At 53.3% G+C, this 14,649-nt stretch overlaps 8 protein-coding genes across 8 annotated transcripts; 4 read left to right on the top strand and 4 right to left on the bottom strand.

The window, feature by feature from the left end:
• Positions 1–389: 389 nt before the first annotated feature.
• On the top strand, positions 390–972 carry J4E79_002236 (uncharacterized protein; the record flags this gene model as incomplete). The annotated part of the gene is made up of 2 exons (XM_049351136.1): positions 390–728; positions 823–972. The coding sequence occupies 2 exons, from the start codon at positions 390–392 to the stop codon at positions 970–972; spliced, it is 489 nt and encodes a 162-aa protein (XP_049214975.1).
• An 872-nt stretch (positions 973–1,844) lies between these two features.
• J4E79_002237 (uncharacterized protein) lies at positions 1,845–2,837 on the top strand (the record flags this gene model as incomplete). Its single annotated transcript, XM_049351137.1, has 3 exons — positions 1,845–2,113; positions 2,224–2,620; positions 2,667–2,837. The coding sequence occupies 3 exons, from the start codon at positions 1,845–1,847 to the stop codon at positions 2,835–2,837; spliced, it is 837 nt and encodes a 278-aa protein (XP_049214976.1).
• Positions 2,838–2,957: 120 nt separating this feature from the next.
• On the bottom strand, positions 2,958–4,853 carry J4E79_002238 (uncharacterized protein; the record flags this gene model as incomplete). The annotated part of the gene is made up of 3 exons (XM_049351138.1): positions 2,958–3,744; positions 3,791–4,640; positions 4,694–4,853. The coding sequence occupies 3 exons, from the start codon at positions 4,851–4,853 to the stop codon at positions 2,958–2,960; spliced, it is 1,797 nt and encodes a 598-aa protein (XP_049214977.1).
• A 719-nt stretch (positions 4,854–5,572) lies between these two features.
• IMP3 (Small subunit (SSU) processome component) lies at positions 5,573–6,369 on the bottom strand (the record flags this gene model as incomplete). The annotated part of the gene is made up of 3 exons (XM_049351139.1): positions 5,573–5,728; positions 5,807–6,175; positions 6,325–6,369. 3 exons carry the CDS (start codon positions 6,367–6,369, stop codon positions 5,573–5,575), a joined length of 570 nt encoding a protein of 189 aa, XP_049214978.1.
• A 221-nt stretch (positions 6,370–6,590) lies between these two features.
• On the top strand, positions 6,591–8,368 carry J4E79_002240 (uncharacterized protein; the record flags this gene model as incomplete). Its single annotated transcript, XM_049351140.1, has 3 exons — positions 6,591–6,713; positions 6,780–8,219; positions 8,279–8,368. The coding sequence occupies 3 exons, from the start codon at positions 6,591–6,593 to the stop codon at positions 8,366–8,368; spliced, it is 1,653 nt and encodes a 550-aa protein (XP_049214979.1).
• A 355-nt stretch (positions 8,369–8,723) lies between these two features.
• On the bottom strand, positions 8,724–10,169 carry J4E79_002241 (uncharacterized protein; the record flags this gene model as incomplete). The annotated part of the gene is made up of 2 exons (XM_049351141.1): positions 8,724–8,885; positions 8,964–10,169. 2 exons carry the CDS (start codon positions 10,167–10,169, stop codon positions 8,724–8,726), a joined length of 1,368 nt encoding a protein of 455 aa, XP_049214980.1.
• A 276-nt stretch (positions 10,170–10,445) lies between these two features.
• J4E79_002242 (uncharacterized protein) lies at positions 10,446–11,276 on the top strand (the record flags this gene model as incomplete). The annotated part of the gene is made up of 1 exon (XM_049351142.1): positions 10,446–11,276. One exon carries the CDS (start codon positions 10,446–10,448, stop codon positions 11,274–11,276), a length of 831 nt encoding a protein of 276 aa, XP_049214981.1.
• Positions 11,277–11,410: 134 nt separating this feature from the next.
• Positions 11,411–14,612, bottom strand: J4E79_002243 (uncharacterized protein; the record flags this gene model as incomplete). The annotated part of the gene is made up of 7 exons (XM_049351143.1): positions 11,411–12,075; positions 12,125–12,204; positions 12,252–12,754; positions 12,802–13,361; positions 13,411–14,095; positions 14,161–14,328; positions 14,382–14,612. The coding sequence occupies 7 exons, from the start codon at positions 14,610–14,612 to the stop codon at positions 11,411–11,413; spliced, it is 2,892 nt and encodes a 963-aa protein (XP_049214982.1).
• Positions 14,613–14,649: the final 37 nt, after the last annotated feature.

Raw genomic sequence — 14,649 nt, forward strand, 5'->3', positions numbered from 1 at the left:
AATAGTAAAAACTAAGAAGTAAGTTATTATAAGAATTAGCTAGCTTACGTTTTAATTTAAAAAATATAAAGATAGTATTAATAATTTATATAGTAGCTTATAGTAGTATATTTAAAGTAGTATAAAATAAAATAAAAGTAGTAGTAATTAAGTCTTTTTAAGTATAAGTTATAGCTATATCTCTACTAGTAAGTATTAGTAAAATCTAGCTTTAACTAATAAGTAATAAGTTATATAATCTCTATAGACTATAGAAAGGTTAAGCTTTAAGCGAAGGAGAATTACTTGCAGGCGACACTCTTCCACTCCAGCAGATGAGACTTTCGGCAGTTCTTGGGACTCCGGGAATTAATACAAGCACGCGTGCAGAGTTTTGCAACTGGTTCAAGATGTGGGCAGACAAGGATCATTTATCATATACGCTCAAATCTATATACGATAAAGAAGCGGTGGAGCTCAAGCGGTTGCGAGACAAAGAGATGGCGGGATTGCATTCTAAGAGAGATGCTGCATGGAAGATCGAGGCCAAGATACGGTCGGAGGCGAAGGAACGTGAAGAGGCTATGAGGCGCGTTGAGTCTAAGAAACGCGAAGAAGCGAAGGAATACGAAGAAGCAAAGCAACGCGAAGATGCGAGAAAGCGGACAGTGCTCGCGCACGCCAAGGCCACCTGGGACCGCATGTTTGCTCCTGGGCGCGAAGATGCCAAGATCCAAATGGACAGAAATGTCAGGGCGTTAACTCGCGGGGCCTCTCGGGGACCGAATTGTGGTTTCTAAGTTTCCGGTCTCTTATCAAAAGTCGGGTGTCGCTCGATGACAGGTTTGGGAGAAGGTTCGACCCGCATCTTCTGGGTTGATGTTGACGTCGTTATCCAAGCTGCGACTTCGAACAATGTACATCCTGCACGTCGGTATCCATATTGCTTGTCTTGCATGGAAGAGAGCAGTATCGGTTGATGCAGGTGTATAGAAAGAGACAACGCCTTACATAGATGGAGCTGAGCCACCACGCTGTCTCAGCGGGGGGAGATGTGGACGAGAGAATCTTTTTCGTGTCTTGTCTCTGCAACGGAGTTTGTACCTTTTGGTACTCTTCGAATGTAGTTTGAAGATACGTAGAATCAGAAGCTCGAATTCTTTGCAATTGCTTTGCCCAACGCGCACATATGCAGTGACCCTCACTCCACCCATCACCACCCCAAACCCTCTTCGCATCACATCACGTCCCATCAAAACTCGATCCCCACCCCCAGTCCACCCCACCAATCTCCATCCGGCCATCGCACTACACCCCAGTCCCCGCTGACCACACCCAAGACCTTCCCGTCCCATCCCAGCCAATCACCATCGTCTCAGAAATTGCCGGGTAAGCCCAGCACAAGGGTAGCGAGCGGGGAACACCCGACCTCCAACACCGCATTCAACATGCTGACCATCGTTTTTATGTTCTCAAAGGCAAGCTGTAGCGAAGGAGGCTTTTCGGCGTAATCGTGATATACATCCAGCCAGTTGGGAGGTATTGGCCGAGCCGTGGTGGCGGGATATGGGGAATTGACGAATGGGAGGAGAGGATTGTGTACACGGAGACCGAGACGGGCGGCTTGGGAGACGGGGAGTGAGATGGATGAGTGGTTGACCAAGAAGAGGGCGTTCGAGGTCGTGTACCCCACCGTGCATGTGCATGTGGAGGAGAGGTGGTGCGCGATGGTGGACAGGGAAGTGTTCGAGTTGATAAGCACAGTGTACCCTGGGGTTGTAGTTCAAGGTTGCGGTTGATACACGACTGCACTACCTATCTTCACTCCACCAGTTATCCAATAGACATAGCTACTACAGCCAAACATGGCGACGACAACAGTGACCTCGCACAGCACAGACTCGGATCGCATAGACAAGGAGCCACATCTCGCACACACATCAACCAACATTTCTATCAGCCCAGAGCTATTCGAGAAGTTGTATCTCGCGCCGAAGACACCACATGCAAATGAGAACGTCGGAAAATATGCAAACGCGACACCCTTGGGTTTCCTAGGCTTCGTAATCTCAACCTTCACATTCTCCATGGTACTAATGGGCTGGGGCGGTGCCGCGGGAATGCAAGCAGTCGTGTACGTCTTTCCACCCTCCCTCCCTCCCCCATCCCATCCTCCCATCCCATCCCCATCTCCACCCCTTCCCTCCCCAACTCCACCCCAGACTAACCCTCCTCACCTCACAGCGGCATATTCTTCTTCACAGGCCCCCTCCTCCTAACCCTCTCCACAATCTTCCTCTGGATCCAAGCCCAATTCTTCCCCATGATGGTCTGCGGCCTCTTCGCCGTCTTCTGGCTCTCCTTCGGCATGTTGCAACTGCCCACCCTCGGTCTCGCCGCCGCCTATTCACCGACTGGCGATGCAGCAGCAGGGATGGTGAGCAAGGAGATGAACGCAGTCATTGCGTTGTATCTGCTTGTTTGGGGGTTCGCTCTGGCGACGTTCTGGCTGTTTACCATCCGGATTAACATGGTCTTTGCGGGGATCTTTGGGTTTGTGACGGTCGGGGCTTGGGTGTTGAGTGCGGCGTATTGGGCGTTGAGTAGGGGGGATTTTGAGAGGGCGGGGAGGTTGCAGAAGGTGAGTTACACTGGCACTTTTGAGGGGTGGTTACTGATGCGTACAGGCTGGTGGAGCGCTCCTGTTCATAGTCGGCCTGCTGGGCTGGTACATGCTCTTCGTCATTATGGCTGCAGAGATGCGCTGGTCGGTATGTCCGCCTGTTGGAGATCTTAGCAAATACTGGGCGAAGACGGATGTCGAGATTGGTGCAAATGCGAGCGAGAAGAAAGATTGAGCATGGGATCGTGTCCTTTTGAAAGCGACACTGATGTTATATAGATGGTGCGGTAATACTTTGCATGTAATTGCTGATGTAAAACTTTTTACAAGGACGCAGCTCGACGAGCAAACGAACTCATGGCCCTACAGTTCCCGCGACCTTCTTTTCCTGCAACTCTTTCCTGTCGCGTCTCTGTACAGCAACGGTCTTACTGGTGTACTTTCTTTTGTCTACCGACGGAATGAAGAACGCGGCGACCACCCCAAGCAGACCGAACGCTAAGGCCACTAGATACGACAAATGCGCACCCTCCAAGTACGCTTGCTTATTCCCTAAACTGGCTGCAGCTCTAATAGCAGGAGTTATACCTGGCATAGCTTGGTACCCGGCAGCTGTGTTCGCTCTCGCCGCGGTGATCAACCTGGTGACGATATCCGAGGAGAGATTGAAGGGGGCAAGATTAGCACGAACGCGCGCAGGTAAGGCGTCTCCGTACTTGTTGTTCGTAACGTTTCCAAAGATGGCGGTAGCGACAGCGCCAGCAAGTAGACGAGAGGTTCCCGCAAGACCGGCTGCAGTACCAATGTCTTCCTGATATACGATTCCGAAGCCGACCAAGACCATGCCGTTCAAAAGGTTGACAGAGGTACATGTCGAGATGATGACTGTTAAAATGATTGATTTGACGGGATTGTCCATTGTGGAGGTAGACATGGCACCGACACAAGCTGTCTGTAGGGCGACGGCGAACATGATGACCCAACGTTGGTGTCCGATAACTTTGCTAAAAGCCACGATGATGCCACCAATGATGGTTCCGAGTGGCAGAACTTCGGCGTACAAGCCTTTGGATATCTCGTCGGTGGCGTAGATGAGTTGGGATAGGCGTGGCCACAGAGTTGCGTTCGAGTAGTATTGCATTCTGTGACCCATCAGCATAAGCCATATAATCGAGTGGATCAACATACCCGCCTATGGCCATGACTAGCATAGGAACAGTGAAGTGGCGTAATGCTCTGAAGAGACGTGGCGGGAACAGTGGTGCTGTTAGATTATAGTAGGCCTCGTAGAATCCCAGACCGATCAAGGTGATCAGTCCAATGATAATAGGTGCAAGGACTGTCGCGGAGACCCACGGTGCTTGAGACCCACCCCAGCTGACACCGACGATGAATAGTGTACATCCGGCCAGGAATAGAAATAGCCCCAACCAGTCGAACTCGCGTAGAAGTTGTCCTGCAGTCTTACCATGTTCAGCCTTCTTATCCTTCCAGGATGGTGGGTGGTAGAAGAAGAACAGTAGTGCAAGGTTGATGGCCTGGAAGCCTATCATGACATAGTAGCAGATGCGCCAGTTGCCCGTCTGCTTGATGATGACCCAACTGACCAACGGCATGATCTGCGCTATGATCGAGGCGGCATCAAATAATCCAATGGTAACATGACGATATTTGCTCGGCACGATCTCTTGGACAGCACCAAAGGCCATCTCCAGGAAGCCGGAACCGCAGCCAAACAGGGCACCGCCGGCGATCATCTGGTTGATGCTTTGTCCTGTCGCTGAAACGATGCTGCCAATGATGAGGATGATAGCTCCGGCAATGAAGAACCATCGTCTGCCAAAGATGTCTGAAAGTCGTCCGCCAACAGTGACAAACATGGCGCCACCAAGGTTCCACGATATCGTAATCCATGTGTATCTCGGGTCCGGGCCAAGATCGGCGTTGATGTACGTAAGAATCGCTGGGGGTATGAGGAGGGTGAATAGGTAGGCGTTGTAGCACATGGCCATGGACACAGCAGCCATCCATGTGCGGACTGAGATGAGTTAGATATGACAGAAGCCAGCACGGATGTCTGGCATTACGCACAGGTCATGCCCACGTCTTCACCGGTGGTTTGTAGATGGCGGACGATCTCTTCGTTGGCATCATTGCTGTAGACGTAGTTCTCGTGATCCGATGTATTCGTGCTGTGCTCGAGCGCTTCGATGTGTGCCACCGAGGGCTCGCGATCTCCTTTCGCAGCCATAGCGTAGCAAATGACAATAGAGAAGATTACTACGAAGTACTGGAAATATCCGAATCCAGAGCTGCAGGATCAGCACTGTCATAAATACCGTCCCGCTGTTCCCTAGTGTGATCCGTCAGCTACCCCAGAGTCCACCCCAAACATCCCCACCCATGCGTGGAGATAGCGACATGGCACTTATGCACATGCAACAGACTCAAAATTCTAGTACACTTGGGGCGTTGTACCGATATGAGCATAAGCACTGTCATTGCCGGTTTGGGTAAAGAACTGCATGTCGTATGGCGTCAGTGAGGGAACATGATTGGTCACGGCTCCTTCAGTCGGAAAAACATAGCCAATGCCGACTTAGTATACCCGGCGTTGGCTATCGTTGTCCAGCGTGCGGAACAGTCAGCGGAGGATTATGCACTGGAGATCGCATTGCTGTGAGAGTTTTAGTGTCCCTTAGAGCGCATGGTGTGCCATTCACCTAATGCATCTCTTCCGATCTCTGTTCTCGTATCCGAACGCCCTTGAGAAAGGACATGTGATTGCATTCGCTCGTTCTCGTAGAATGAGATGTGGTATCGTGTAATACGCTGCGTACTTGAATTGCGACAGTAGTTATAAGTGGAAGAACAAAGATCATTTTTTGCCATAGCCGGATATCGCGAGTATGTCGTAACGCCTTCAAATGCTGTATCCACAAACGCCACCCAAAAGAAGGAACAAAAATCTCATAAGGCCTCGAGTTCGAAGTCGTCCAGCTTGTCGCGGTACTTCATGATGTTGCGCTTAATCTTGGAGGAGTCGACCCATGTGACGAAGTCTTCCATATTCCTCGAGACCAGGTAGGCTGGGTCTGTGATGACATCTGTTCCGACTCTTACGTGCTGTATGTTTGTTAGCTACTAGCTGTGTCTAGAGAGATAACTCCTAAAGAAATCATGTCCGGAGTCCAGCGTGCTTACCCCTTGTTCCACAAGTGTGACAGCAGATTGTACGTGATCTGCCATACGTAACCGAGTCATGACAACTGGCAATCTCCTCCGTGCGAACGCACTCACTGTGAGCTTGTGCTCGACATCGGATAGTTTTCCACGGCCGCCGCCACCAGTTCCCAGCAAGCCCATCGAGAACAGCTTCTCCAGTATCAGGTCCTCTTGTTTAGCGCGGAAGGGATCGGATGGATCGAGGTTAGCGATTCTATGTGCGAGTTGGCGCAATGAGCCCGCGAGCTGGTTGTATTTTCGGTAGTCGTCGCGTCCTTGGATTGCGTAGCGGCGCATGACTGCGGCTTCTCGGTGGTCATTGTCGCTTTTGTAGGTGTTGAAGTCGACCTGCGAAAGGTATTAGTGCCTCTCAATAACTCTTTGTCTCCCCATGTACTGGAGACAGCACCGTTGGACATAGCGAGAATAGCGGCTTTTCGCGCGGCGGTCCAGACGGCGATACGCAACGGCGGCGGGGAGGAGCGGGTAATGCATACCTTCTTCAAGAGCTTCTGCTCATGGTGCTTGAGTTTGCGCACCATATTGACGAGGCGATAACGGGATTGTCGTGGGTGGTGGGTCGTGAGTGCTTGCGATGGCTTCGCGACGACGATGAAGATCCAAAGAATTATTTGACAGGGGTGCAGCGGGCGCTAGCGGTAGCGTGACTGCCCCTCCAATGACGCGTGGGGTGCATCCAAATTACTTTTCACTGTTCGAGTCAAACACTCTAACAATCAACCTTTCAAACACATCTCCAATTATGCCGACAGTTCACTTGCTCGACTATGTCGCCGGCAATGTCCGCTCTCTCGTCAATGCCATCGAGAAGGTTGGCTACACCGTCGAATGGGTCAAGACGCCCGCGGACGTGCCCTCTGCCGAGGTACCACCGCCCTCTCACCAAGACACGCGCAACAATTGACAAGTGCTGATGCAGCATCGCCCCTAGAAACTCATCATTCCTGGCGTCGGCCACTTCGGCCACTGCATGTCCCAGCTGGAGAGAGCCGGCTACGTCGAACCCATCCGCGAACACATCAGGGCGGGGAAACCTTTCATGGGAATATGCGTCGGTGTTCAGGCATTGTTCGAAGGCTCGGAGGAGAGTCCTGATGTCAAGGGACTGGGCGTCATTCCTATGCGACTACGGAAGTTCAAGGACGCAGACAAGAGTGTACCGCACATCGGGTGGAATAGCGCAAACACATCGCGCACCGGAGAAGTTACGGATGACTCATTGTACGGGCTGCGACCAACGTCGAAATACTACTATGTCCACTCCTACGCCGCGATATACGAGGAGGGCCTGCTGGAGAAGGATGGCTGGGCAGTCGCTACAGCACGGTACGGTGACGAGGAGTTCATCGGCGCAGTCGCAAAGGGAAACATCTTCGCCACACAGTTCCACCCTGAGAAGAGCGGCGCAGCGGGACTACGCGTACTAAAGGCTTGGTTGGACGGCAATATGTCACAGAAGCTACCGGAAAAGCCATCAGCTGCCGAAACAAAAGAAGGCCTAACAAGACGCGTCATCGCCTGCCTCGACGTACGCACCAACGACCAAGGAGACCTCGTAGTAACAAAAGGCGACCAATACGATGTCCGCGAAAAAGAAGGAGCCGGCGGCGGAGTGCGCAATCTAGGCAAGCCCGTCGAAATGGCAAAGAAATACTACGAACAGGGCGCCGACGAAGTCACCTTCCTGAACATCACGTCCTTCCGCAACTGCCCCGTAGCCGACACACCCATGCTCGAGATTCTGCGCCGGACCAGCGAAACCGTTTTCGTGCCTCTGACGATCGGCGGAGGCATACGCGACACGGTAGACACAGACGGAAGCAAGATCTCGGCTCTCGACATCGCAACCATGTACTTCAAGTCCGGTGCAGACAAAGTAAGCATAGGCTCTGACGCCGTGACCGCAGCGGAAGAATACTACGCGCGAAGCAGCAAACTCTCTGGCACCACGGCCATAGAAACCATCTCATCTGCCTATGGTAGACAAGCCGTCGTCATCAGCGTAGACCCCAAGCGCGTATACGTCTCTTCACCCGACGCAACACCCCACCACACAATCAAGACCACAACTCCAGGTCCCAACGGCGAGGAATACTGCTGGTACCAATGCACCATCAAGGGCGGACGCGAAGGCCGCGACTTCGACGTCCGACAACTCGTCACCGCAGTCGAAGCCATGGGCGCAGGAGAGATCCTGCTAAACTGCATCGACAAAGACGGAAGCAACAGTGGATTCGACACGGAGCTCATCAACGACGTCAAGGACGCGATCAAGATCCCTGTTATCGCGAGTAGTGGCGCAGGACACCCCGGTCATTTCGAAGAGGTGTTTGCGAAGACGAAGACGGATGCTGCGTTGGGTGCTGGGATGGTGAGTTTCTATTCTTACTTTCGTTCCGAACTTGGATATAGTGACTAACAACCCTACAGTTCCACAGAGGCGAATACACAGTCAAACAAGTCAAAGACCATCTGCAAGAAAAGGGTCAAGTCGTGCGACCGTTCGAAAACGATATATAAACATATGTTCGGACTCCCAACGGGAATCCCTGACTATGCCCTCTCTAGTATTTCGTAAACATGTATATATACAGAAGTAGAGTGTATCTCCGCCAGGCATCGATCGTGAAACGAGTAGACCCGTGTCAGCAAAGTTGCCGCATCGTAGTGCAGCACTCCAGTACCATCGATGCGTGAAACATGACCACCATTGTTCGTCAGATTCTGGATGCGTTGTCCTCATATCGCGAAATGCCGCGTCGTTGCCATGTATCGACCTGCAAATGGTATTCGTACAGATGTTCTGCAAATGGGCTCAAACGAAGATGCTGCTTTTGGATGAGTTGTCGTTTTATATGATTCCGAGTCTTTGTTTTCACTTTCTCCTCTTCATAACCTTGGTGCACATATCCACCAATCCGGTCTTGGCTTCGCTTTCGGGGAAGAAGGAGACAGCCTCGATGGCTTTGTCGACGTAGTCTTGTGCCAGAGCGCGGGTTTGTTCCAGACCCGAACTTTGAGAAACGATTTCGCGAGCCTGTTGTCAAACGATTAGCACTCCATCCACTCTTCTCAACTACTCCCCGCACAATGCGGGCATATTTCAAGAACTTACCCTCTGAACATCCCCTTCCTCCGAAAACTTCCTCCCCACCAATTTCCCCAAACTACTCTCCTCCTTCCACGCAAACAACAACGGCGCAGTCGCAAGTCCCAATTCCAAATCCGCACCCGCCGGTTTCCCGAGCTCCGCTTCGCTCACCGTGTAATCCAGCATATCGTCTACAAGCTGGAACGCCAGACCCAGGTTCTTTCCATACAGATACGCCGCCTCGACGACCTCGGGACTCGAGCCACCCAGGATAGCGGCGGCGCGACAGCTCTTCGAGATGAGGGACGCGGATTTGAGGTATGTTTTTTGGAGGTAGTACGCTACTGTGTCTTCTGTCCAACTGGGGTTCTTCTCGTCCCTGGCGGTGTTTTTGAGCTGCATGAACTCGCCCTCGACGAGGTTTGCGATGACGGTTGCGAGGAGTTCTGTGACTTCTGGGTCGCGCAGACGGGCTAGTGCGACGGAGGCGCGTCCAAGCAGGAAATCGCCCGCCAGGACGGCCATTTTATTGCCGAATTCAATGTTCGCGCTGGGTGCGGCGCGGCGGGAGACGGAGTGGTCGATTACGTCGTCGTGGAGTAGACTAGCCGTGTGAATCAATTCTGTGATTTCCGCGAGGCGGCGTTGGGAAGGGAGGATATCGCTGTCTTCAGCCGTGTACGCAGAGTCATGTCGTATACTGCTAATAGGACTCTGATCCGGGTTCTCGTCTGCCAGAATCCGTGGATTGGTGATCGAGATATCTGCGCTTTGACTCCCGATTCCGAGGTCTCGTCTTGAACTCCGTGGTGTGAGGGCTGTGGCCCGGCTCATGAGCAGGACGAGCATGGGGCGCACGTATTTTCCTTCGCTCTGGGTGTAGTACTTTGCGACGGTGTCGAGGGTGGGGTGCCCGGATCCGAGGAGGGATCGTATGTTTCCGGTGAGGAACTTCATCTCGCGGGCGACGGTTTGGAAGGGGTCCATCTTGATGGGCGCATCCGGTGGCGGCGACGACATGACGTTTTGCGCTACGTGGGCGGCGGCGGCCCAGGAGGACTGGTTTCGCCGCCGCGAGGGGTGGTGGAGGCTTGGTGTCGCATTTTTCTGGGTGTGTATTGAGCGGGCGAGGGCGGCGGCGTTACGGTATGGACATGTGGAGATGTGCGATAGTGACGAAGTTTGCTGTCGCGCGATGGACGTCGCGAGCCGGGGTGTGCGGCTCGTCATGGGGGGTTGGGCCGTGAGACTTTGTCTGAAACGGGCAGAGACGGTGCAATTGAGGGGTTGGAGCAGCGTCTCGGAGCACACAGAGTGGGTGGTGGTGGTGAAGTGGGCTAGTGATATGTTCGCCCGCAGCTATCGGCTAGATTTGGAGGAAGTCAAAATATCCATGACGTTCCGAACGCTAGCTCCCCTCGGTCGCCGCACATCCCTGTCGCGTCGTTGATGCCGCGTGCCTGTGACGCTGTTTCTTACCGTCTACACAACACACAACACACAGCCATGGTCCTGCTTACTATGACTCCCGGTATCGTCCGGGCAGTCGCAAAAGCCAAAGACGTATCCGCCGACGAATACGAGAAACTCCAGCACGCCGACGAGCCCTCGCTTGCGGAGCCCAAAGTCGGGAATCCCATCTCCCACAGCCAGCTGATCGACCTGTCAAAGCTGCTGAAGAAGCATGTCGATAAAGACACCAAAGACACTTCAGAGACCACAGAAGACACCCCATCTCCCACACCAACAACCCTCGCTGCGCTCCTGCACAACACAACGATCTACATCCCACCGCCTCCACCAAAACCCACGCAAACCCCCGAATACCACGCCCTGATGGCCCGTCTCCGCGCCGAGCAAGAAGCTCTCTCCTACGAACGCATGCTACACCCGCCGCCAACACGCGAATCCTTCTCTCAGCGCTTCCCCCGCGCCCCAGAACCATTCTCGATTGGAGCAACACAAACAACCAGTGAAGAAGACGAATTATCATATGAGGAAGTGCATCGCCAGATCATCCTCATCATAAATATCTTGGTCTCGGTTGTGTGTGTAGCGGTCTTCATGTGGGTTGCAGCGCGACACTGGAGTGTAGGCAGTAGACTAGGACTGAGCATGGGAGGTTCGTTGGGTATTGCAGTTGCTGAGGTGGCTGTATATAGTGGCTATGTGAGGAAAGTGCGGGAAGCAAAACGTTTAGAAAAGAAGAAACCGGAGATCAAGGAGATAGTCAAGACATGGGTACTGGGCGAAGACGATGAGAAGGAGGGTGACACGACAGGGTGGAAAGAGAAAGACGTGGATGGAGTCAGGTTCAGAAAGGGCAAGCATCGTTGAAGATATGGTTCAGATTACGCCAGTTCATGCTTGGAAGAATACCCATCATTACTGCTCCCAAACAACGCCTGCAATGCAGTTGAAGTCCCCCCGCGCCAACGCACAAATCACAAGCTAGAAATAAGTCTCAACGTTTACTTCTTGTCCTTCCTTCGTCCGGCTACACCTCCAGCAAATCGTCCCAGGTTGCTCAGACTGGACCTTGGCTTATGGCCCTGCACTGGACCCGGTGGCGCAGGTGGGGGAGGGGGTCGCATCGCGTTCGCCGGACTGCCAGGCCTCAATCCAGCAACGCTCTTGGGAGGTGCACTCGGCGTAGGTGCCCTGGGTCCCATCTTCTCCTGCATCTCTTCCTCTTCACCCATGCTGGCCATCCGCTGAGTGCGTCTCGCCTTCTCCTGCGTCTGCTTAAACCTGTCGAGCAGCTCTGACCACTTCACGGTTCCACCAGCCTCGGGGCCACCCAGACCATCTCTTGGCTTCAAGCGGCCAGGGCGTTCGAATGTCGAAACATTGGATCCTGCAGAGGATGGAATGCCGCTGCTAGCACTGCTGTTCGAGCCAACTTCTGAGCTTTTTTGCCGCAAGTGGTTTAGGGTAGGGGAGGAGGAGGAAGGGTGCACATACGTCGAGCTGCTGCGCTGCGGCGCAATATGCAGGTAGCCAATGGCCGAGACGCTGTTAAGACGGTTCTTGAGCGCTGCAAACGCTGACGATTGAGGCAGCAGCATGAGCAGGCCGTACATGCACTTGTAGAGGTGCGGGTACCGCTCTGGCTCCAGGAGCTGCATGCGCAGGTCTAGTCACTACAGTTAGTAAGGTGCCACGGTTCGAGGAGAGGTTCTTACACGTGAAGACGGGAGACTCGAGTAGCTGGACGAGCTTGTCGATTTGGATGAGCATGTTGACGGTCATCTCAAGGTCCGCACTATCACAGTCAGTAATGCCCGTTGAATACCACGTTGAGGAACATACAAAACTTGAAGCAGATGGTATGCTTGCTCATAAGCTTGGGCAAGTAGACACAGTGAGAAGGTAGCGACGGCGTTGTTGCACCACGCCTTGAACAGAATGACAAAGAACGATTGGCCATCCTTGTTGTCGAGGTTCCTGAGTCGTCTTCGTAGATCAGCAAGCTCTGGGGCAGTAATGAGATTGTTGTTGAGGTTCTGCACCATGATACTGGCAAATTCGACATCCTCGTCCTTCGCAAGGCAATCAGCCATGGTACGGTATATACGCTCAGCACTCAATGTTATGCAGAGCTGTCTGATGATGAGGTTACCACGAGTTTCGAGCAGTCGGCGGTCTGTACAGAACAGCTTCAGGAGATTAACCATGAATGAAGTGAAGTAGGTATCATCGCTGTGCAGTGAGATCTGTGATAGAAGAAGCAAGTCGCGCGTAACGACTGCATCTGAAGGGTCCGAAAGCGTCTTCAGCAATGCAGGGAATGTGCCGTCGTCCACTGTCAGTATCTTGAGATTGTTAGCAATTGCCTTATTGCCAGCATGTTTACACTCACTCTGCCAGGTGCCATTCTATGGAGCATTATCAGCCATGCTATGGCCGCAACGCGAGTGGCTTCGTGTTCATTCAAGAACTGCAGCGTCAAAGCGCTGACAGCCGCTTGGTAGTCCAGCTCTGGTATTGGACGCGGGGATGGGCCTCGCTCCTCTGCTGGTGTGGGCGATCGTGTACCCTTGCCATCTGGCGATTCAGCCTTGTTTGCTTGATCGCGGATGACAGCCTTGAGCAATCGGCCAGATAGATTAGAATCGCGCCGCTGGGTGCCGGTGAGCTCTTTACCTAGCTCAGATAGGGAAGGCGGTAGCTGAATCTGTCCACCTGCAGCACCATCGCGGGGGCGGTTATCGTCAGATAATGACAGTATATAGTCCATCAACGAGGCGTTGACCTTGACTGCAGCTTTGCGAACGGTGTCGACGTCGTGCGACATGCGTGGCAGCACGTGCGACAAGAGACTGGGAACAAACGGCATGATGTCCTCTGGGCAAATGTCGAAGAAGTTGTCTATCCAGCGGAGTGCCGTGAGCAGTATCTCGGTTTGCTCTTCTTCTGTGCCTACACCAGTCAGTTTCGACCATTGTATAGAGTATTTCTTAAAACTCACCTGATGGGGGGACCAGGAAGTCGACTAGAATCTCAAGGATCTTGGGATGGTCTACGTGCACATCCTGGCCAGGTATCCAGTTTCCGTCTCCATTGACAGACTTTCCACTATCGCCAGAGATGGAGCCGCTCTCTCCGCTAGCCTCGCCCTTGTCGTTGATCGAATCGTCCAGCTCGAGAGGGGTACTGTCTGTCGCTTCGCTACCACTATGGATGCTACCCGTAGAGTTCCTGCGATCGTCCTTGCTGTTGCTCCTCTTGCTTTCTGCTATGCCCTTCTTGATGCGCGCGATCTTCTTAATCTCACTTAGGAATCTGTCCAATGCCGCCTGCGTCATGGTGTATACATCCTGGTTGGTGTCGCTCAGGAATCTGAAGAGACCGCCGAGGAACCGCGGGAGGTGGGCGATGAGCTCGAGATCGGGTATGGAGTCTAGCAGCGTGATCCATGCTACCAGGAAGGAACGTGTGAACGGATTAAGGACATAGATGCGTTCTTCGAGGAGGGGCAGGAAGCGTTCGAGGTTGAAAGCGAATGGGTGGGGCTCGTCTTCGGGGTCTTCTTGGTCGGGCGTGTCGTGTAGGACAGATACGTAGCTGGCAGCCGACTCGGAGACGATGTCCTTGATCAGACGGTCGAGCAGTTCTGCGCCGTTCTTGACTGAGAGCTCCGAATCTGCAGCCATCTGGACGGTCCGGGCCGTGTTAGCCTTGTCTCACGAGGTGTAGGAGACATCATGGGTCTTCTCACCTTGCACAGGGCGTCGAAGACCTGGTTAAAGTATACGAGTATCTCGCCCTTGGCGACCTTTGCGATGTTGTACATGCTCTCGCACGCATAGTACCTGACGCGGGCATCTTGGTCGCTGAAGCACGCGAGGACCGGGGGCACGATTTCTTCGAGATAGCGAGCGACTTCCTGGCGAAATGTTAGTAGGGATATCAAGCTGTGTATCAGATATGTCTACGCACCGGGCCCAGGGCTATCGAGGCGGCAGCCAGCCCTATCAGGCCGCCGTTGCGGGCGTGGGGCTGGTGGACGGCATAGGCGTACTCCTGGCACAGCTGGCGCACGATGCGGGCTATCCTGTCGTGGTCCTGGGCGGCGAGGGCGTCGCGGATGAGGCCTTCGAGCTCGAGCGCGCCGCTCTTGCGCTTGTCGTAGAGCTTGTCGTTGAGGGCTTTAGTGATATTGACGTCCATGGTGAGGTCGCGGGCAGGACAAGTCTACATGGTGCAG

This window comes from Alternaria viburni (genome assembly GCF_023758015.1).
Source record: "Alternaria viburni strain BMP 2772 chromosome Unknown scaffold_3, whole genome shotgun sequence".
In the NCBI taxonomy this organism is placed as follows: domain Eukaryota; kingdom Fungi; phylum Ascomycota; class Dothideomycetes; order Pleosporales; family Pleosporaceae; genus Alternaria; species Alternaria viburni.